Genomic DNA, 24,469 nt, shown 5'->3' with positions numbered 1-24,469 from the left:
GCAAAGTGAAAGTGCTAAGGATATGTAGAAAACATTTACGAAAGAAAATCAGAGGTGAGTGCCCATTTGCTAAATCAACAATTTTATAACCTAAAGTATGAAAATGATAAAATAAATAGTTTTATTCCGAAAGTAACAAACTTCAAAGTTAAATTGTAACAATTGGGTGAAGAAATTCCAAAGAAAATGGTGATAACTACAATTTTTACATCATTACCAAAAAATTGCAAACATTCTCGTTCAGCATAAGAAAATGTTGATCCAGATGAACAAATATTAAACAATTTGCGTGCTCGACTTCTTATAGAAGAAGAAAAATTGAACAAGAAAGGTGATAAATTTCTTGCGTTAGTAACGTGCCAGTTAAGAAACATGTTAGAAAATGAGGTTGAAAAGATGCTTTAACCCAAGATGGGACACTTAAAATTTCAGTGCAGAAATTTGCAGTATAGTAACTGCAAGAAAAGTGGCCATGTATTGAAGAACTGTTTTGTGAAGAGAAAGCAGGAATGTAATGGAACAAGTTCTAATCGAGACAATGGGGTACTCAGCACATGTGCAAAAAAGTGGAATTTTCTGTGAATTTGTGGAGCTTGAAGACCCAAAATATATAAAGGTAGATGAGTGTACAACTTTAAAAGGTCAGGGTAATATTTGTGTCATGGTATAGAACGATGTAAATTTCCATATTGTAACTCTTTGATTGATGTTCTTTTTGAAACACATTTGAAAGTTAATCAATTTTCACAAGGAAAAGCATTGGATAAGGGTCTATCATTATCATCTGATGCTACAAAAACACAATTTGTTACTAAGATTGATGGAATTGAATTGTGGCAGTAGGTATTCGCTCTGATAAACTGTCAAAAGATGATTTTAGTAATTATAGAATTGCCTATTTCATTAGAAATAAGTTTCATGTTTATAAGAAATTTATTTTGACAAGCGAAGCGGAAATAAGATGAGAGTAATTAAAGGCGATAACGGAACAGATTTTGATAATATTTCAGTAATTTGCTAAAAAATAATTGAATTAAAAATGAATGTAAAAGCAGGTAATACAACCATATTTTTATTAAACAGAACTGGCACAAATATACATACAAGGGAAATTACACCGTAGCATAGGTGGTGGGTTGGTAGAAGTGATTCGTGTTTGACAGTTGATTTTGGAAATATTATTTGAATATAAAAGTTCTCTTGAGTTAGAAAAAACCTCATTTTGCAAGAAAAATGTCGAGTGAAGAACTTCAATTTCAAATAATTTCAATATATTAAACCACCCATTCTTACACAAAAATGCGTACGAGAATAACGTTACTCTAATACCGATACAGAATAGTATATTTAACTACAAGTAAAAGAAAGCTTGTATTCACATAATTTATTTATATAAAAACTTAAAAATATACATTAGGGAAATTACACCGTATCGTAGGTGGTGGGTTGGTAGAACTGATTCGTGTTTGATAGTTGACTTTGGAAATATTATTTGGGTTTAAAAGTCATTCATTTTAAGGTTAGATTTTTCTAAGACATTTTTTACTGTACGTTTTGTGTATTTTTCATGACATTCACTTTGTCTAAAATCTCATTAGAATTTATTGCAAATATCTTAAAATTGAAATAAACTGACACTACCCTCACACATGGCCGAATAATGCATCGTCTTCGGCTTTCAAAATAAAACTGATATTCACAGGCACCAACCTACGTCAGAAAATTTCCAAAAATCGTTTAAAAATGATATCCATTCTTACACCAAAATGTTTTAATACCGAAACAAAGAAAATACCCTCTATAATTGAGGCCGCAAGCGCAGAAGTGGCCTAAACTAGAAGATAATGATGTGGAAAAATTGATATTCATAAAACAGCATCTTTTAAACTTATTTGCCAGATTTAAATTTCAATGGAAATTTATTTTATTTTTAGTTATTCATTGTGTTAGCTAATTTACTTTCAAGATTATCATTTTAGAAACAAAAAGTGTAATATTTATTTACTTTTTGTGCGTTGGAGCATTTTTGCATTATGGTTTATGATTTCTCCGATATCAATTTATAAGGTTAGGCCATTTTGACCAGAAATAAAAATCAATATTACCATTAATATATTTATTTTTATTACACCATACAGCAATAAAAATTAAAAAACAATCATTTTGTTCATCGAGGTTGTCAATAAAAATCTTATCAATAGCTGTTGAGATGTAAAATTGCTCTAAAAATTATGATGAATTGGGGGTATGTAAGACAATAACTCTATTGAATCTTTCTTTTTCTTTTCACTGATTTGGGTGAGTAGTAGGATATAAAAGTTCAACATTTTCAATGATAACAGAATTCCTCTTTTTAAAGAGAACTTCACGAAAAAGAACATCATTATTATTAGATTACTTAAAATAAAATTTAAAAGAATGCACTTCACAAAACATTAGCCATTCCATCTTCAACCATTCAACTTTGCTTTTATCTCCACATAGTTTACGATTCGTATTATTTTTTTCTATAGATTTGCAAGAAAAAAATAAATCTTTTGTCATTGAAATTATTTTGAACGGCCTACACTTTCTAACCGCTAAAATAATTTGCTTCCAGTCTTCAAGCACATAGATGTTTTTGAAGAACCGTTTCTGTTTTTCAACTAAACCAAAATCCTGATCACACGACATGTATGAATGTCCGCTCATAAAAAATTTGTGGTCAATTTTACAAATACCATATTCAGTAGAAATGGAAACAATAAACTGACAAAAGAACCATCTTGATATTCCTATTTTGCCCTCCACATTTATCAGAGTACATAATAAGATGTTTGCATTTTACAATATTTTTTAAGAAATACAATAGATAGGAATCTATTTCTTGGAGACCTCTGGATGTTATTGTTTCATCCCACAAAAACATGTGCACTTCATTTTTCATATTATGAATACCTAAGCAGTATGTCCAGAGTTGTGCTAATACCAGGGGCTGGAAGTGTTTTCATAAGATCGAAGCAAATTACACTTACATCTTCATTATTTTTATAGATTTCTATATCTTTTTTTAAGCATTTTCTTGCAGCATTTGCCTTTAGCAATGTTGTTTAAGTCATGTTTTTTCATCATTATCAGCCGCTTTAATTTTAATATTAAATTGTTCATTGAATACTTTGCTAAAAATAATTCGATGCTAGATATTCAACTCTTTCAGCGTAAAGAGAATATAAAATACTCGTATTCAAATTTAAATTTGTGATAACTATTTGCGGTTTATTTTTTTATGAATGGAGAAATGTCACTGTCAACTTATCCCGCCGAATTACAGAGTTGCTAGTGTGCAAAATTGGCTCAACGAGGTTAGGTGGCTTTTGCGTTTGTGTCACAAGATGTTACTGCTATGGAAAAAGATATTTAGTGGCGCCCTCTCTTAGTTACATGAGAAACTGAGATTAGGCCATTTTTGCAACTAAATATTGACACTATTGAATTAGTTGTATGTACTGAACTTAAAGGCCACTCTTGCGCTGACGGCCTCAATTTATCTAAATTGCATTTCATATTAGTCAAAAATTCCTCAAATTTTATGATAGGAAAAGTGAACATTACATTGCATGTCAATAAATAATTTTCTGTGCAAATCAAAGTTAATTACCTTCAACTTCTGTACTTTTCCTTTTAGAGAAGAATGCATACCGATATGTTGGAAAAGTGAAGGTTTGTAATGAATCCAAACTTTCGCCTTGTCTGCTTTACAGTTATCCTGAAATAAAAAAATTAACATTTCTGTTATGTTATTACAATAACTACCTACATTTTTTTCCCAGTTACAAATTTTTGTTGTGATTAGGTAATCGAGTAACCAATCGACTGGTTTATCATTAAAAAACATGTGGAAAAACTGTATCAGCCAAGGAAGTTCTGCAGTTTTGAAGAGTTTTCCTAAAAAGTTGACATAACGTTAATACAATGTTGAAATTATCTAATAATTAAACACTATTAAGAAGTACGGGAGTGACTAGATACTATATATTTTAAGTTTCACGAATATTACTAGAGACGTCTTTTTAGAAAAATAATTTTATTTATGTTCAGGACAATCACCACTTAGATCAATTTATTTTTTCAACCGAAGCTCACTTAACTTAGAAGCTTGCAATCAATCTTTTGGAATGTTCTCCAAAAATTGATGAACATCAGCATTTTCTTCGACCAAGTAAACGTCTTTTCATGTTAAAGGATAACCAGAAACCACACATGGTTAAATTAGGTGGAAAGGGTGGTGACTGTTATTTTAACGTAGAAATCCAACTGCCTGTTATACAGTGTATACACTGTCGTAATGAGATTTTAGCCCGCGAATATTGACTGACTCCAAAAATTAAATTGAAAATTTTGTGGTATACCAGTTTGCTGTAATTACCCAGTGATCTTTAATCTTAATTTTTTTTCATGCTTTCTTGATAAACCATATTTCTATGGCAATTCCTATGTACTACTATTTATTCTGTGATATCAACGCCTGAGGTCAGAGCTTTCTACTTTAGAAGGATGTTATTTAAAATGCAGCGTTGTCAGCTCTTGTACCAAAACTAGATATAACTACTACGGATTTTTCCAAATATTTTATATTATAAAAAAAGTAGAATAGAGTTTATTTTTCAGTCAAATGAAAGTTTGTTATACATTATTATACAAAAAGCAGACTACTTTAAATTTTTGAACACGCTTCTATTAGCTTCACTTTTATGTGGGTTTGTTTGTTTATGAGCTTGTTTGTTTGTAACTCTCCTTTGTGGCTCAGAACTGTTAGTATATCCCACCACTTTAATTGCGTTCGTTAGCCGAGCGGGCCAAGGCGTCAACCTCCAGGTTCGCCGGTCACGGGTTAAAATCCCGTTCACGATGTGAAAAATTAATTTGGTGCGTCAAAGATTTTTTATAAATCACTACTGCAAATTTTATCTTTACATTAGTATTACTTTAGAATTTAACATCTTAAATTTTATTATGCTGTTCGAAAAGAATTGTAGACCCGTACACAATCTGTTGATGATAACAATACTAATGACGAGAACTTGAAGAAAAATTTTATTTTTGACAATAAAACGAAGTCATAAGTAGAAATACAATATTACCATTATTTTCCAATCTTTATTGTTTCAAGCTTATTTTTAAAATTATTTCTTATTTTGATGTGATTTAAAAGCGTGTTTTTTAGTTAAACTATATTTTTTCTGTGGTTACTTAGAGCTTTTGACTCGACAAAAATTTCACCAAAAGTGAAAAACAGAAATAGAAATTAGCTACGAGATTACAAAAAAAATTAAGAAATGAAAATACTAAGAATATGACAATTGTAAAAATTTATACCGTGAGGAATAGGAAGCTATCGCTCTGATAAAAAAAGGATATCCTGGCACAGAAGTCCCCAGAAAATGGATCGGGCAGGCAATTAGTAACTTTTTCAGATCCGTGCTAACTCAAGTAATTATAGCCAAATTTATCCATAACATGCGTTAATTTGAACATAAATTACGTCCCCAGATAAGTGAAACGACTCTCGCGAGGTATTTTCATGAAAATATACTGAATAATGGAACAATTCCCTTAACACTCTAACTGCCATGTCAGTCGTTCCCGACTGACAAGAATTTCTAAGCTGACGCCACGATCATTTTATATACGCGCGCACTACCACCTACGGTACAGAGATTCGTCGAATCATGCATACTTAATGTTCATTTAGTGGTACACACATCGAGAACATGTTTATTCGTGTTTCCAAAAACGGTAGACACGGCGGCGTGGAATTACACAGTTTTTACACATTGGTTGTTTATGATTATCATAATGTAATCATTTTTTGGGTACATTTGCGTGTCTTTGTATTTTGTGGGTGACTACATTGGGACATAAATTGGAGTAAAAAAAATGAAATAATTCATTTTACTGTTTATTTTTATACGAGTTGGAATTTGACCACTTCTCATCTCAATAACTTCAAGAAGTAGAAAATCCATCCGAAAAGAGTTTAAGGATTTTTCTCCTTCTCCTTCAACTTCTCCGATGTTGACCCAGATTGTAATAACTCCAACGAGGATCAGGTAATGAAAAAGTAATGGAGAATGAAGATGATGAAAACAGCAAGTAATCTATTTCAATTCTAAAAATAACCAAAGATTTCAATTCACTGGTAATTCAAGAAGATCTGGCGATAAATATTACATCCGTTGCTGCATTTGATCAATTTTCTTCTGATATTATAGTTCCCAGTGAAAGAAACAAATCACTATACAGCCTATTTAATTTTCAATACAAATGTTACGTTATCTGGTTATCGCAGAATATTGGTCAACCGATGTACTATACAAAAATCGAGTATTGTCAAGAAATCGTTTTGGAATGCCGTTGAGGATGATTCACTTTAGCGATATGGACAATGGGACAAATAATGATAAGCTTTACAAGATCCGACCTGTTCCTGAAAGTTGAATAATTATTGTCAGCAGATTTATACACTAGGACAAGACATGGTCATATACGAAAGTATGATACCATGGAGAGACAGACTAAAATTTCGTTAATATATACCATCTAATAGACATAAATATAGTGTACTCCTGGAGGCTCTACATGGAAATACCAAATATATACTAGACGGACTAAGGAACAGTGCGCTGCAGGAGTGCGGCATTGACTGAGGGATTATGGGATGGAAGCAGAACCCTCTACATGAACAACTTTTATGCTAGTTGTCTATAATCTAAGATTCTTTTCACCAAAAACACAGATTTGGTAGGTACACTTAGACTATCAAGAAAACACAAGATGTCAAAAAATGGTTGTCCCTAAATGGAAAGATGTTCCAGATCCATCTTCAAATGAGCTAAAGAGGGCAATGTCACCAATAGCTAATAATGATGTGTTGAAATCACTCGAAAAGAAAAAACAAAACTGAAGGCAGAAGCTTTTATTACTTATAATTATGAGAAATGTGGCATTGACAAACGGTTTCTTACATTACTTGTAATCGACGAGGCGTCAAGTGGTACCCAAAAGTTTTTTTTTAATTAATGATAAGCACCTATATAGTAAATGCATCCAACATATATAAAGAACATACCAATTCAAGATCAATTATCAATAAATTCAGAGAAGACGTTTATTATTTGGAAATTATGACAACAGAAAGAACTTAGATACCCAAAGTAGCAAATATATTTGAAAAAAACCGATGAGAAAACAAGAAAGCAATGTAAAACTTCTTATATCAACCTAACAAAAATTTCATGATCAGAAGCAAGATAAAAAGTAAGAAAATATATTGCGATGGATGTGATGGAAAACCTGTAATGTGCAAATAGTGCCGCATTAAAAAACATAGTTTTGGAGTGATTTAATTTTTTAGCAATGTAGAAGAATTCTAATAAAAAGTTTCTCATAATTTCAAATTCATGTATTTTTACTCAGAGAACGTGAGGAGCCGTGAAATTTTGTAGGCTTATAAAATTCACCGACGCGATCTCAATAAGCATACACAATTTAATATAAACTCGGTCCAAAAAGCCCGACAAGGCCGTTAATTATAGTAGTGTTGTCGATTATCAACGACTGACGATGCAAAATTATGCATATGATCCGGTCAGTCATATACGATTGACAAAGCAAAATAGAATAACCAAAATTTAGTAGACTGGCAGTCAGGATGTTGAACTATGTTTCTACCTATAGAGTTTATATATTTGACATATTTATGTTGACTAAAATGACTGACAAGTATTGAAATGAATCGGTATTTCCATAAATTCTAAGAGGAAAATCAACACATTTCATTCTCCAAATTCTCCGTCAGTGATTTATGACGTTATATTGAAGTTTACTTCCTGGGTCATGATGATTGTGCTATATGACACTATAGTGACTTTGTGATTGTAAATATGGTCTATAGATAGAAAGTAAATCAGAACTTACGAGAAGAAAAAATTGATGAATGAAAAATATTAAGAAAAGTCAATAGGTCAATTGTGCCTTTAGTGCTAAATTATTAATTTAGTTAATCAAAGAAGGAGTTCTTCTAACTAAGGTGGAATTTCTGGAGCAGTTGGTGTCATTAATACTGAACACACTGTTTACAATACCACTACACCAACACTCACGATTACACTGTCTGAAATAAGTGTTTCGATAACCAAGTTATCGTCTTCAGAGACTGAATTTTGTTATCGAAACGCGCGTCAGACAGTGTAATTGTGAGTGTTGGTGTAAACGGTGTATTCAGTTCTTCTAACATAAACTTTTTCAGTCCAAAAAAGGTGGTGAATTAAATTGAGTGTTTTTATTGTTAATCGGTATGGAAACTTGAGGATAGGAAATGACATCACTATTAGTAACTTTTCAATCACAAAGGGTTAGAAAATAAATCATAGCACAAAACGGAGAAAATCCTTTTGGATTTGTTTGAATTATTATCCTTCACAACCATTTACGGTTATTTTCTAAAGAAATGAATTGAATCAAATTCAAATTGATGTTTCACTATTTATCACATTGGTACAAACTTATTAAATAAATATTTTTGTTGTTTGAAACTGACAACGTTGCGTTTTCAATTAGCTCCGTTATTTACAAAACTTATCAATGAAAATGAACTACAAACTGATCATAATATGATAAGCTTACCAATAAATCCAAGTTGGCAAAAATCTAACACAATCCAAGGTTGTTTGTTTGCGGTTTTTTCTATCGCGAACTTTTTCATAATTGTAATATAAGATGGCTTTGCCAAAATATCATCCTCTAATTGAACATAAAACGTACCTATAAATAGAATGATTACAAATACATTTTAATGCGCCAATTTCTCATAAAATATGACATGACAACAGTGTAATAATAAAATCAGTAGGTTACTACTGGTTAACGTACATCGTTTCAAATTTATGTGAATATCTCAATAAAAACGAACTAGTGTTTTAATGCAAGAATATAAAATTCAGAATCATAGCTAAATTAGGATCAATATTCACCTTTTGTTTGACAATATGCCATTAAAAACGCATAATCCAAGTTTTGTTTAGATCTCCATTTCACCCGTTCTGGAGAGTCTCCAAGAGTAATTCGAAGTTTATCGAAAGAAGGATAATATCCTGCAGAAGGAGCTATTATTTCTATTAATCCCGATTCAATTTGGAGTGGAAATCTGCAAAAATTTCATGAAACTATATTCAAATGAATATATTTAGTTTAGTACCATTGCAATAATTGAAACGTCTTTCAGACTCTCAGGGGTTAATTTATAAGAATTTTTACATAGAGAAATTGAGTTCATAATTAAGTTAGTCAGGACCCTTTGCTCAGATCGGTCTTTGGATAGTATGTCTGGATGCCTATAAAATGAAGATAGAGTCTTAGATGACCTTTTTCGGTTAAAACGCCATTCACTATTATGGACCAATTGATTTGTAAGAGAGACAGCGTACAACATTTAAACATATAGAAGATTCCAATTTATATTCGGTGTCTTTAAGTGATCTATCTGATAATTAAGTTCAGTTTGAGATGATGAACAAATAAACTGTCAGTCAAAAAGCATAAAAAATCTACTCAATATTAACCCACCATCAATTGCAGATGCACACAAAGTCCAGAAAAATTTGGTAACATCATCCGTATTCAACAGGACGTTGAAGAAAAAAATGTACACATTTTTCACGATTTTGCTACTGTCAAAATTGTAATTAAATTTCATGTGAATATGTTTTGGAAATTGATACATGCTATGACAGAGAAGTTATAAAAGTTATAAAAGATGGTAGGTAATTATGTTGAGCTCGAGGATCCAGATACCTGACTTCTCTTGTTTTTGACAAGCTCATTGATGTCAGGTAACATATTTGTTGTAGTTATTTTAAGAATTGATTGGGATGTTCTTTCGTCTTGTGCGATGTTTGTTCTTATTTATTTTCATGACGGAAAACATCTACTCACATAAATAGGTGCTACCAAACGTGCAAAGAATGCGTGCTGCATGCTTTTTTAATTCCGGGTAATTATCCAAACTCTTGAAATATTGTGTATAAAATATAATTGTAGCAATTGCCTGAACTGTCGGTGTTAGTTCTCTGTTCCTTATAAAATTTAAAATTTTAATTATAGGTTGCATGACATGGTCCATTTTTAAATGTTTGGATGCCAATGATTCCTGATGAATTATTACTGTGAAATCCCACAAAATTCCTATTTTAATTTAATTACAACGCCCGAAATTTTGTGGATGGCAGGAGCGCCATCCGTAGTTATGCTGTTAAGTATATTCCAGTCGAGTTCATATTCTGGTATCAAATGCTCAATTGCAGAATAAATATCATTTGCTGTTGTAGTGAAACGCACTAATAGTTCTTCAGTTATTTAAAAGTTATTGTTAAAGCATCGTATAAAAACAGCAAGTTGAGCTGTACCAACAAAATCAGTGCTCTCATCAACAACCAGTGAGAAGTTTGTAAATTCCTTAATTTTCTCTTTTAGTTGAAGAACCAAATTTTGATATAAATCATCTATTAATATTGGAAATGAAACATCGGCAATTCTCAACATACAGCCTTTAATAAAATCACCATCAGTGAAAGGTTTTTATCTTTTCGCGATTTCTAATGCAATAATAAAACTTGATTTCACAGCATTTACGCTCGTGGTTAACCTCTCCATTCTATGGAAAAATATGCAATTTTCCATTTACACTGAAAAACACTGCACTCACTATCAGCTTTACGTTTTTGTGACATTATGCTAAAATCCTAACAATAATGGAATTCGACGCAACAATTACGGATATCGGACGCGCACGACACAAATAAATGCACAATACCTTCACAATCACTACTTCGCAATACAATTAAAATCCTTCTCCAACCGTATCGCTTCGATTACTCGATTCAACTGACTCACGTCACGCCGACGCACTTATTTTATATGGTTAAGGAAGGTTCTAGTCTAGACTCGAAGCGCGTGGAAGATTCTATCGTTCTTGAAAAAAATAAAAGGATAGTTCCGCTTGCTGCTAAGAGATGCCGATACTGTCTTTGTCTCTCGCTTGTCTAGGCACGCGCTACCCATGAAATTATTTATAAACATCCGTAGACTTGAGAGTACGAGTATTTAAAACATCCTTAGAGGAATCGAATAAAGTCTAAAAGCTCTAAAAAACATGATTCTTCTCTCTGTGACACATTGCAATCGCGGGCCTTATTGACACGGCCCAAAAGCCCGAAGCCACCCGCGGGTTGTATTTATGACATGACTGTGAAATGAGTTTGTGGTTATACAGTTTGGGTATAGCACAAAATAGAGACTGTGATGTATCCCCGGAGTGCCCAACTTATGCAGGAAGCAATAAAAGTGCCCAGCACAAATTCTTCGTATGCCCGAGCTTCAGCATGATCGTCACACCTGGGAAGCTGCAATAGGAATGATAGTGGCGAATGAAAAGATGTTAAAGGATTTGTTGTCGACAGACAGCAACGAACATCTTTGTCGCTGAATTTTTGAGAAAACGTCCCTCTTAAAGAGAATAAAAGAAGGAAGGAGCAAAATCGAGATTGAATAAGCAACTTACTGTATAGCAATATCCTCCCACCGCGACGTCATGCTCAACAGCGGTCCTACGGAGTAAAGAGAGAGAGAAGGTTTTTTAGTTGGAATGGGAAATGTCCTGAAACTGACATACCAACAACAGAACACCAAGCTCTGAATATAGCAATTTTTTACCCAAACCTCTATTAAAAAATAGGCAGAGACGTATCGAGGATCTAAAATATGACGAGATACATCTGTAGCAAGTTGCATCTCAAAGGAGTTATAGGGTCTCAAAGTAAAGATAAAAATTTTGGAAAATTATATATAATATATTATATATAATTTAAAAAGAAAACGATTTTTTTTAAATAAAATGTTAGTTTGAACCTTCAAAAATATGTCTGTAAATAAATTTTTAAAACTGAATTCAAAATAATTTTCGAGTTATAGCCTGTGAACGTGAGGCATCTAATTAGAGTTATCGCGCCGTTGCGTCGCAGGCATATGTGAGCGATAGTCTTCGTCTACTTGGTCTTATAGGCCCTTTGCCTTTCGGGTGATCAGATGTTTCATTTCTATACAAATATTTCGAAGTACGTCAGTGCAAATGAGAGTTTTAACGCAACCGTATTTAATGTCGAAACATTTTCAATCCGGAACAAAAATTATGGAAATTGTGGCCTATGTAGCAGCAGCATTATTTAATGAAGAAATCGCATCAATTTCAAAAATTATGAACAATTCTGAAATCATTCTTAGCTATCAAATAAGAGTATAGGACTCTTACATGGCGCTGGAGTTGCGAACTAAGCGGTAAGATATTAAATCAATGAATTTTCATATATCGAAACTTTAAACATGTTTTCCTCAAAACTACATTTTTGAAATCGGCGAGCAGCATAACTCAAAAAGATAATTATTAATTTCATTAAAATTTTACACACAGCTTCTCAAAATTAGTCATTTCTATATGAAACTACTTGTTTTGGAAAACAATCCATATAGAAATTATCATTATTTTCTGTTCCAGTTAAATACGGACTCGAGCTTGCCCGACGATCGTAGCCTCTCGCTGTGCAGCATCCAGAATAGTGCCCTAAAAACCGGTCATTTTAAACAATTTTTAAAAAAATAAAAATTTTGTTAAAATTAAATGTATAAATAAATCATTTGATTGGATTACAAAAAAATGAATAATTTATTAATATAAAAAAAATCGATTAAAATTCGTTGCATCTCTGAGGCCTAATAGTAAGGATACAAATTTCGAAAAAGATTAATTTCTTTGCAAACACTCTATGCGAAAATTAAGGTGTTGAAGAAATGGTTAGTAGAGGGCGATCGAACTATGCTGTGGGGTTAATTAGGGGTGATCTAACCTTAAAATTCCACAGAAATTTGTCTGTCAGTTAATTCAAAGATAATTAAATCTAAAACTTTTTTTATTCTCGTAATTTTTCATAAACCTTGTCATTTTCAAGGGAAGTCTAATAACCAAAGACAACAATGTTATTAATACAATAAGTTTGACAATTTGCAATTCTTTCCAAATTAGTGGATAATTCTCATTGATATAAAAACAAATTCATTAGATATGTCAGCTTCCAAACCATATAATGTGAACGAAAAAATAAAAAACTCACTTTATTTCCACTTCCTTTGCAATTTGTAGAATGTACTCCATAGCAGTCTGTAAAAAATAATTATCAATTACCTGTTGTCATAGGAGTGCTATTTGAGTTGTTTACACATACTTGAAACTCTCATCTTGGTCAAAAAATGAAATTAAGACGCAAACATTTTCGAGTAATAATATTCTATGACTTTCGACGTGGATTAAACCAACAGATCAACTCGCTTGGACTTTTCCTGGTTTTCTGAATTTAACACTAGAAGGACTTATTATCAATTTCGTTGATTTATTCCAGCATCATTTTACCTACTGATTCTAAATTGTAATAGATGAGAAGGTTTAAAGGTACAGTTCTAAATAATTTTTAAAAATCCTTGGAATAAAACTTATTTGTATTAGTCTGTGAAACATTATAACGACAAAAAGTATAAAGTAATAATTATATTAACTTTCACTAAATTAATTACTCTTGCAATTTATACACAATGTAATTTTAACACTACATTTTTCACAATAAATTTTTTTTACACTTTACACAAAAGTTTGAAGATTTGTTCTCACATTCCGATCGAATTTGGCATCTTTTTCTTTTGTGGGCCATCCGAAGAGTATATACCGTTATGTTTTGAGCTGTTTCGCAAGTGGGTTGAATATCTCGAGAAGAACCACAAGTTGATTAGATTTTTTGTAAAAGTCAATCTGTTTATCTTTTCATTTGTTGTTTCTTTATAGAGAATCCATGAATTCAAAGCAGCTATATCCAGAATATTGTAAAATACATGTACTAGCCACCTCCTTGTCCCAGCTCTCGTAGAATACTTCCATACTTCCGGCAGATAGAGTCCATGGCATCTGCTCCAACTTTGTTTTTATTATAAAACTCTACCGTTTCTGGCTTTCTTTTCTTACCTCCGATATACTTATGTCAGTGTGCATTGTGCTAAGCAATAGCACATTTTTATGTCTTTGCGTTTGATATGAGGTAAGCGTATGGTGTTTTTCATTTTGAAATATTTTTGTGCTATACAAATCAGAGTGTTTCCTAGCAGAAGGCGGAATCTCTCTTCCATTTTTTTATGGTTCCTACTAAGGAAATTTTGGTTCTCAGCCAATTTCATATTGGAAAAATAATTATTACGAGTGACATTTATGCCACTATTTTCATATGGCTCTAATAGGCGTAAAACGACATACTCTCCCAATTGCTGATTCACAGGCCTATCTTCTTTTTTTCTCAAATACGGATTGCAGATTGCAAATTTCTACGCCTGTTGTTTGGATTGTCGAATCGGAGATGTTTCATAATATTCAAAAATGTATCCTTAGGCATTGAATATTTAAAAATATTGGATCCCCAAGTTTTATCCCAGCAACCTTTCACTGATACTTACACCCCTTGCGTAAACCTGTGAAATAAATATCAGAAGTTCTTCTTTAGTAATACTCTAATTTTCATATTCTGATTTCCCGTGTTCTTTTGTATATTTTTGAACTATATTTAGCCAGTTGTCATTAATTATTTGGTTGAAAGCCGACAATGGTAAATTTTTTTAGCTGGAATAGTAGGCCCAGGAGTTATACGCAAAATATTTTGTTTTGATCGCCTACCTTGTACCAAACCTGGTTGTATCTCCGTCCATTTAGTCCCATCGTGAGCCGTTTCAGTATTGGTTGATGAACATTGTTCGTGATCCACATCGAAGTCTGAAGAACTAGAATTTTCATCTGAGTCTTCACTTTCGACTATAAAATCGAGATCCTTTTCAAATAACTTCAATTATTGAGTAGCATTACTTGATTTATATCCCTTTCTTCCAAATCAATCTCTGGTTTGGATACTTCTTCATCAATTTCCCGTAATGCGGCGAGAGCTTCTTCAGGAGTTTGTATACAATTTTACTCATTATAAACATTCACTACAAATAATCACTATGAAACAAACTAAAAGGGGACGACTGGTTTGATGTTTAGTGTTAGGGAACAGAATGTAAACTGAAAGAGAGTAAGAGAAAGGTTTATTATCCTACAGGTGAGGATTTGCAACCTGTAGTGGGGAAAAGGTTTTAGGTCATAAATCATAATTGGATTTCCCAGGAATAAAAGAAAACATAAAAGGAATAGTTTTCAATCAAGTTAAAAGATAAGTTCTGAAAGATAGAGAAAGGTGTTTTTCTTTAAAGGGTCAAATGACCCTTCCCCGGAAAAATTTTGAATATTAAAAGAATACAGTATCATTTTTTTTTAATTTTCGTAATTTTTGGTCTTTTAAAAACAAAATAAACAAAGTCAAGAGGTATTAAGAAAAAATAATAATTCACCCGTACACAAAAATTATATTTAAATCCCAAAAATGGTCATTTGACCAGGCCCATCCTTCTAGTGTTAATCGAGGTCGCACATCTAGGCAAGCGAATCACCCCCATATTTTTTCATATACCGACCAATCGCGTTCTAGTTGCTAAAAACCATTGATCTTTATATTTTCAAGCCTAACCTAACCAAACCAATCGCATATGTCGAAACATTCTCCACCACGACAATGCGAGCTCTCACACAATAGTTCAAACAGAAAATTTTTTGAACAATCCAAAACATTGATTTGAGGGTCAACCGTCGTATAGTCCTTGTTTGGCATCCAATGATTTCTTCTTATCCCCACAAAAAACGTAAGTAACAACCCTCGTAGTGTTATACAGACATAAAAGAAAGTTTTATGGTGTGACAAAAAAAAGCAGAAGAAACCACTCTATTTATGAATAGTAGTGCTCGGAAATATAAGTTTATGATTTTTACCGAAGATATTGCGATTTTACATATTTAGGGTATTCATTCAAAAAAGACCATTCTGCAAAGCCTTCTATAACAATTGCTCAATATATCTAAGATAACATGAGCTTAATTGGGGAGAATGATTAATAAAAACTTACCTCCGCGACCAATATGACAATCATAGTATCGTTAGCCTCATCTTCAGACAATCCATCTATAAGATTTTGTAGGGTATCCATTAAATAACTGTATTTTTCTCGTTTCACAGTAGGAATTCCCAGTACCAATGAAACACCTTCTCTATTTTTGGACATCAAATAAGATAATTTCAGACTATTGGGATTATCCAGCAGATGAGGCAGAAAATGGTATGCAGAAGGAAATTTAATCGATACACCTAGAAATAAATTAGAAATTTTAACAATAAATAAAAAAATATGCGATACATTTTGATTTTGGTTAAAGGTTAAAAGGGATAACAATTGCAAATTGGTGATAAGAATATAGAAATATATCTAAAGATGAAATATATGGCTTCTATAGGTTTGGGGTGCTGTTTATACACCTGTAAGGTTACATTAGACTATGTTAATTATATTGAAAGGTTTTAACTTTAAATATCAATATTAAAAAGTGCTTCTTCACAAATTCTTATTTTCCATTTAAATAACATAAGAAAAACTTCTTCAACACTTTCGATTTTTAAAATCTACATTGGAAATACACGCTCTACAAAAAAGAGCTGATATTAGTTTTTTGATATTGTCAGTACTTCAAAATTTATTCATGGTGAAAGTTTGATTGATGATAATTTGGTATATTATTTTATAGAGCATAAAATTTTCTGTAAGAATCTATATGCTACTCATTCCATGTAAAATAAGAGACAGTGACCAATTTGACGTGGTCATTTCAACAATCATGGAACTTTCCACAATAAATTCTTTATGTCTACTGGAAATAAAAAGGCATTTCTGGCATCCCTTGCTGTGGAATATTGTGAAGAGCTATTCAAAATGAATCCGGAACGTCGAAAACGGAAATGGTGAAATTAAGTGATGAACAACGACAACGAAAAAATGCAGGACAATCCTATAAACAGAAAAAAGGGAATGCTGCAGCAGAAAAAAAGACCGAACCTACCAGTAAGTGATTGGTTTTGTTTGTAACGTGGAAGCGTCTACATGATAAATTATTCTTATACGTTATTTATAGAAAGGTGATAATGGTGATTTTTAAAATGCTCTTTTTTCTTCCAGGCAACAAGTAAATGTAAATTGAACTGCATATCGTTGAACTACGCAAACAGATTGGCTATTTTTGATAAATACTACGATTGCAATGTTGACGTCCGTGGAACATATATAATGGGCTTAATACAGTTAACTGGCGTAAAGAGAAGAAGGCGTGATTCATATGAAGATCCTTGTGACAGTAATTGGCAATATACCATTCACTACACTCTTCCAGACGGAGAGGGTATGTGTTTGTAAATCTACTTTTATGAAGACATTTGATTTGACGAAAAAGCATTTGGAAACTATTATACAAAAGAAAAAAAAGCGGCCAAGTAGTTTCTAAGGATATGAGAGCTCATACAGCCCTTGGAAAATTTACACAGAATTATAAGAAACTTATTACAAAGCACATAAATAGCATACCCCGAAAAGAGTCTGATTATTCGCGTGCAAAAAGTGCAAAGGAATATATGAGTCCAGATTTAAATGTGAACCGCCTTTATAAAGCGTTTTTGCAGAAATATCCACAGAGCTTGGTCACTTATGAGTTTTAGAGGAAAATATTAGAAAAAGATTTTCCAAATGTTTCATTTAGAGCACCTCAAAGTGACACCTGCTGAAAATGTGATTCGTTGAATTGCGAAATAAGAGCACAGGGTGAAAGAAGTTGTGCAGCAAAGGTGGAGTAAGAGCTGCACCATCGAAAGGCAGAAGCAGCTACCATGCTAATGAAAAAAGACATCGCATCGTCACAAGCTCCAGGAAGCAACACGAGTGTGTTCTCTGTGGATTTACAACAAGTCATGTTCGTACCTACTTTAACGCACTCTGACTCTACTCGAGCCAGCTTTCATGCTAAAACTTAGGAATCAACTTTGGCGATAACAAACATTCTGTCATGTGTTGCTGGCATAAGGAATGGCAGGACGTGGTGGTAACGAGATTGCATCTTGCTTATTACGCGTCCTGAATATAAGCATTATAATAAAAAAGAATGTTGTTGTGTGGGGCGATAACTGTATTGCCGAAAATAAAAACAGAATGGTTGAGTTTATTTATGTGTTTTTGGTGAGTTGTGGGCTGTTTGACACTATTGAACATCGATACCTTGTCAGTGGTCACAGTTTTCTTCAGTGCGATAGGAATTACGCGTTAATCGAAAAAAGTAAGCGTAAGTGCGCTCCGATGGGTATCTAAGGACTTACACAATGTAATACTGTCAAGTACACACACTGGCCAATGTGAATAACTAGATATGGCACAGAAAAAATTTTCCGATGTACAAGCGGCAGCCGACATGATGTTAAATCTCAAACAAGTGCATATTAGCAAAGTTGTACGAATGAAAGTTGATTCCCAAACACCTGGCTTTTTGTTCACTACTGAATCTTTTTCTGGAGGAGCATACTGGAAAGCAACGCCGATACTTAAAAGAGGAAAAACCATGCAAGATGTAAAAAATATCTCAATTAACCAGCTACCAAACATATATAAGATTGGTGATAGCAAGAAAAAGCACTTAAGATCCATTATTCCGTATCTACAAGATCATAATCACAAATAGTTTTACAGTTTTACAGTAATTTAACGAAGTAATGTATTGGCACTTAGCCCTTTTCCCAAATGTTTTACTTTTTTGAACAATTATTTTGAAATTGTTATTTTTTTTGTTATTGTAGCCGTTTGGTATTATGGCATGAAAAGTATTTTTTTATATCTCTATTTAACAATTTTGGCACTTGACCTCTTTGTTACTTCTACTCCTCAATTAGGAGAGTTGTAGATGTTCTGGCATATTAACTAAAATAAGACTTAATTCTTATCTCTAGCTTCAAGTCCACCTCAACAGATTGGAAAGTTTGTGCTTGGGATTTGTGAATCTATCGGGAAATTGGTGATGCTGCATCATAATGCATCCCGGTTGTCCTTCTAATCAGTCAAAGAGTTATCCTTGGCATATGTACTTTTTCGACGGATTGTTCACCTGTATGCCTTTATTATATGATTGCCCAGATTTGTTACTATGAGTCTTACACTATTGCATAGTCCTTCTGATAGGTCTAAATTACACAACATTTTTTCAAATTTTAGTTCGTGTGGTGCAAGTTTGAAATAAAAACTTGCATAAAAACCCTTGCCGACAATTTTGATTGATGTACAAAGACTATAATAATATAATAATAACATAATCAACACCTTGGGCCTTGTTTACGACTGACAGGAATAGGAAACATTTTTTCAGGCATAAATGCTAAAATTTTAGGTTTGTTACTAATACTATTTGATATCTTAAGGAGTTGCCGCGTGTGGTAAGATGTGTTGTCCATAACGATTACTGACTGTGGTGGAATGTTAGGAAAAAGCTGTTTATTAAACCACTTTTCAAATAATTCTGCTCTCATATATTCATGATAATCAACTGCACTGCAGCATTATGCACGAAACCGTCTTTGTTTCCAGCGTGTACTATTATAATGTGTTTCTTTTTAGAACATGGCCCATTCAAACAGCAATTTTTACTATTGTTAACCCAACCGAAATTTACTACATCGTGACTGTCAAACCAATGTCTGGCTGGAATGTTTCGAAGAAATTGTGTACATACAGCTGCGGCCAATAGAAATGCATTTATGTTTACAATTCGATGTTTTCATTGGTAAACAGTGGAGATGATGAGTCCACGTGGACTGACGATTTGTTACATTTTATACGGCAAGTGAACATTATTTTTCATTTCTTAATTGGTATGAGTGTCATGCGTATTTATGAAATATTGATTAATCATCACAGAACTATCTTCTGCAATTGATATTGGATGAACTGTAAGAGTAACGAGCATTGCTCTGTTTTTCATCCCTTCATAATTTACGTTGTCTAAGCAGTAACCAAATACTTCATCAATAAGATTGTTGCTTGATATAATATGTGCATATTTTCTTCTAGTTTGAAAGTTTTATAAACGGACCATAAGGAGCATAGCTTGATAGAGAGATCTAATATTCAAACGCCACCTTTTTCTTATTATTTTACTTCCAATTAAGTTATAATTGACTTTGACGTATTACCATCACATTGTTAATATTAATTAAATCATTATATTTAGTAAGCAGATAATAATCTCCAATATTTGTACCTATAAAAAGACAAGCCGGAGTTTAAGGTCCTACCTTCATATTGTATATCAATTTAAGGATATATTAAATTCATATATATGTACATAAATTAATCACGTAATTGATGAATAAATATTTACATCACACTATTTAGTTATCTATTTGTTGTTCCCGCCTTTTTCCATTCATTATTTTTACATCCATCTAACCGCTTCCGTTCTATTCTCACTTAATTGAAAATATGTGTTTAAATTAATTTTCAAAACATTTAGTACATTAAGGTGGGTTAAAGAAAGATAATTCATGTTATTCAACATAGTATGAAAGTAAAATAAATGATAACTATTTGAGCTGGAATCCAACACTTAATTATTACGGTGAAACCTGGTTAAGTGGGACCTGAATAAGTGAGAAACCTCTATTATTGAGAATTTGCAATGAGGTCTAATACTTTTTCGATACTTACCTCTATAATTAATTAATCTGTAGCTCAATTACCTGTATAAGTGAGACAAATTAATCATGTTTCAATACATCTTGACATGCTTGTTTACATTTCGCGCCGTCTTTCGCGCATGCTTTGTTTGTCAGTACTATCTCAAGTTTTGACCTAAGAACAAGGGAAAAAAATATCCAAACGTAAATATAAAAAGTTATCAGTATCTGAAAAATTACAACTTTTATCAGATTATGATGGTGGAAAGTCGCGCGATGAACTGTGTAGGGAGAATAACATACCAAAGTCAACCCAGTGTGGAATTATTGATAATAACGAGAAAATTCGGTCTCAGTGTATTGATGGAAAAGGAATACTCAAACGAATACGAGCAGCAGAGTACCCTGAAGTTAAAAAGTGCCTCTGTACATGGATAAAGCAGGTACGTGTTCATAACATTCCAATAGGCGGACCCATGATTAAAGAGAAAGCTCAAGAATTTGCAAGGGCAATTCTGTGGACAATAACGAACGTAATGAGTGGATTAAAAACCTTCCAGCTTTATTACACGATTATTCCCCTGATGATGCATTTAACGCCGATGAAGCGGGCTTTTTCTACAAGTGTCTATCCGATAAACCATTAACGTTGAAAGATCAGCCTTGCCATGGTGGTAAAGTGAGTAAAGATCGAGTCACACAAGATGCTTCAAGTGTATTAAAACGTTGCCTGTTAATTATCAAAACAATAAAAAGACCTGGATGACTTCTGAGTCATTTGGAGATTGGTTAAAAAAAGTGAGCGAAGATGTGAGTGCCTAAAAACGGCTCACAACATTATACCCAAATTAGACTATATAACATTATTGTACTTACCCGCCAATACCACTAGTAAATTGCAGCCCATGGATCAGGGTATTATCAACTCAAGATTTACTACAGGAAGGAAGTTGTTCAGTATGTTCTAAAATTTATTGAAGAGGATAAAAGCTCAAAAATCAACATCCTCCAGACCTTGAGATTTGCAAGAAAAGCTTGGTTTTCTGTTAGCAAAACCACAATTAGTCATTGCTTTAAAAAAGCTGGATTCAAAGTGATGAATGCATCTGAACCTGAGAACCTACAAGAGAGCATGGAGATTTGTGCAACGTTTCCAAAATGGGATAGAATATTCACCACATGTAGGAATGACTTAAATGAGCAGCAGGCGACTTTTCAGGATTTCGTTTCTATGGATGATAATGTACTCATTTCAGAGGAGCTCAATGATGATGACATAGTTGATATGTATTCTTCTTTGGACACAGAAGAAGAAGACTGCGAAGAGACTCCAGCGAAAATTTCAAAGCGTAAGGCAATGGAAGCTTTAGAAACTTTTCACAAGTATTTCCAAATGTCAAATATTGATAATTCTAATATTTTTGATCAAATTCATTCTATCGAGAAACTAGCAGTCAAGTACAATCGAACATAACCGATTACTTTAACTCCTAACCTTTTTTATCGACGTAATACATTATGTATGTACATTCATACCTACATTAAATTCATAACACCAAAAATACGCATTTTTATTAACATTTCCACCTCTAAATATGGAATAACGGCACATTTCGATCTCTGTAAACTAGGGCCTATGTAAATGAGACAAATATAATTTTAAACCTGCTTAATTGGAAAACTGGATTTTTGGAAAGCCTCAATAATTGACTTAGTCCCTTGAGATCCCAATTAACCAGGTTTCACTGTATAATAACATGAGTTGTTTAGTTCTAATATTTTCAAGACTATCTACATTACTTTCGACTCTGGCAGTTACAGTCATCCCACTTTTTAAACTTTCTAAAATGAGTGGGATTAACAGATCAGCTGTGAACACTGGGTTCCGCAATATAGCAGCGACAAAGGGGAACTTAATACATCCTTTGGGTCCCATTATCCTTAATATCTACATACACACATACAACTATTCACTAAAACACTATTTATTCAGATTCACTGTTTACTTTTAACTATTTCGATCTATTTACTACGACATCCAATACTTTACTGACTTCATCGCTTATAAGCAAGCGTATATTTATACAAAAAGGATTTCTGGATAATTCTGTTCTAGGATGTAGATAAACAAAAAGGCTTTCGTAGGAATTGATTTTATATAACATAACCAAATTGCTACTGTGTATAAAAATATATGTAATGGCTTTTCTGGGAGTTTCCACATCCTCAAAAGTTTAGACTCTATTAACATAACAGAACAGGACAGGCTTTACGACCTACGTCAATGGATTAGTTCGTAACAATATGTAATCACATACTATAAATTGAATTAGATCATTATGCATTTCTCTATAGTTAAACGATATGCTTGGAGGGATTCTAGATTTCTTTTCAAATTTTTTTATTATTTATTTTCCCTTAATTAACAATTAGAATAAGTTTTTTCCTCAAAGTAATCGTTAAAACTTTTTATTATTTCAACCCAATTCTCCCATCGTATTTCCATGTTTTTTTGTACAAATATACAGTTAGTATAGCTGTTAATAGAAAATTTTATACGCAATATGAACAATCACTTTCATGATATAAAAATGAAGAAGTAGACGTAATGTAGAACAGGTCAGACAGTAACATAATCATTATATTGAAATAATACATTACGTATACAACATAATTCCATTTAACAATTAACATAACAGAGAACATCATTAATATAGTTGTTTCAAGCATCAAGCCACTTTTAATATGAGAACCAATCCACAAGTTATTCGTTTTTTTTATTCCAATATAATAATACTCGCATATGAAAAGTGTATTAGTTAAATAATATAAAATACAAACAAACACGTTTGATTATCTAATAACTCATTTATATAAGTTCTAAGATAAGATTTGATATTAAAAAAAGTATCAAATGATTAGAATTTCAATAAGGGATGCTAAAGTTATAGAAAAACTTTAGACTTAAATTGGATAACGATTTGTACTAGAATTAAAAGACAATGAAAAATCTGCCAGTGATTAAATACATGATATACAACAAGAAAAAAATCATAGATGCCATTATATCAAGAAAGGGAAGGTAGCTGGATATTATAGTAGAAATACGAGGTCTGGCTATTAAATAACGAGATTGCGTGCCTAGAGAGCGCCCTGGACGGGTGGGGTGAAAATCGAGTAGTGCGTTGGGTTAGGTCTAGATATCTTGTCTATGCACGTCCCAAAACACGTTTCCGTCAATTTATAGTATTTGTGCAATTGCGTTTCGTTAAATTGAAAAAAATTCCGACTGAGTGTTGCTATAAATTGTCGCAAGAGACCTATGGGGACAATTCTCTATCTCGTACGTGTGTTTTTGAGTGGTGTAAGCACTTTAGTGATGGCCGAGAGCGCCCAGGTCGCCCTATGACTATTTCAACTTCGGAAACAGTGACCAAAATCAACCAAATTGTGCGTACAGATCGTCGAATGAGCATCCGGCTGATTGCCGAGGCTGTAAATGCCGATAAAGAAACGGTTAGAAAATATTCAGACGAGGAATTACACATGACAAAAGTGTGTGCGAAGTTGGTGCCAAAAATCTGACTCCTAACCAAAAGCTCAGATTTCCTTGAAAGGTTAGAAAAAGACCCGATTTGAGTCTATGGAAGCGGTAAAGCAGAGCCCCTAAAGGCACTCACCAAAGAAGACTTCCAGCACTGCTTCGATCAATGGCAAAAACGTAT

The 24,469-nt window shown here is 32.8% G+C and overlaps 1 protein-coding gene across 2 annotated transcripts in view; it reads right to left on the bottom strand.

The window, feature by feature from the left end:
- LOC130892243 (alpha-1,3-mannosyl-glycoprotein 4-beta-N-acetylglucosaminyltransferase B) overlaps positions 1-24,469 on the bottom strand; it is a 65,182-nt gene that overhangs the window by 20,855 nt on the left and 19,858 nt on the right. Inside the window, exons 3-8 of one of the 2 annotated variants that reach the window (XM_057797505.1) lie at positions 16,117-16,355; positions 13,200-13,246; positions 9,012-9,184; positions 8,665-8,802; positions 3,797-3,924; positions 3,638-3,745 (exon numbers count right to left, since the gene is read on the bottom strand). In XM_057797505.1, coding sequence (XP_057653488.1) covers positions 3,638-3,745; positions 3,797-3,924; positions 8,665-8,802; positions 9,012-9,184; positions 13,200-13,246; positions 16,117-16,355 — 833 coding nt within the window. Of the gene's footprint in view, positions 1-3,637; positions 3,925-8,664; positions 8,803-9,011; positions 9,185-13,199; positions 13,247-16,116; positions 16,356-24,469 lie in introns of both variants that reach the window. The other variant, XM_057797504.1, reaches the window with a different exon arrangement.

This window comes from Diorhabda carinulata, chromosome 4, assembly GCF_026250575.1.
Source record: "Diorhabda carinulata isolate Delta chromosome 4, icDioCari1.1, whole genome shotgun sequence".
NCBI lineage: Eukaryota > Metazoa > Arthropoda > Insecta > Coleoptera > Chrysomelidae > Diorhabda > Diorhabda carinulata.
This window is presented reverse-complemented; position numbering and strand designations above follow the sequence as displayed.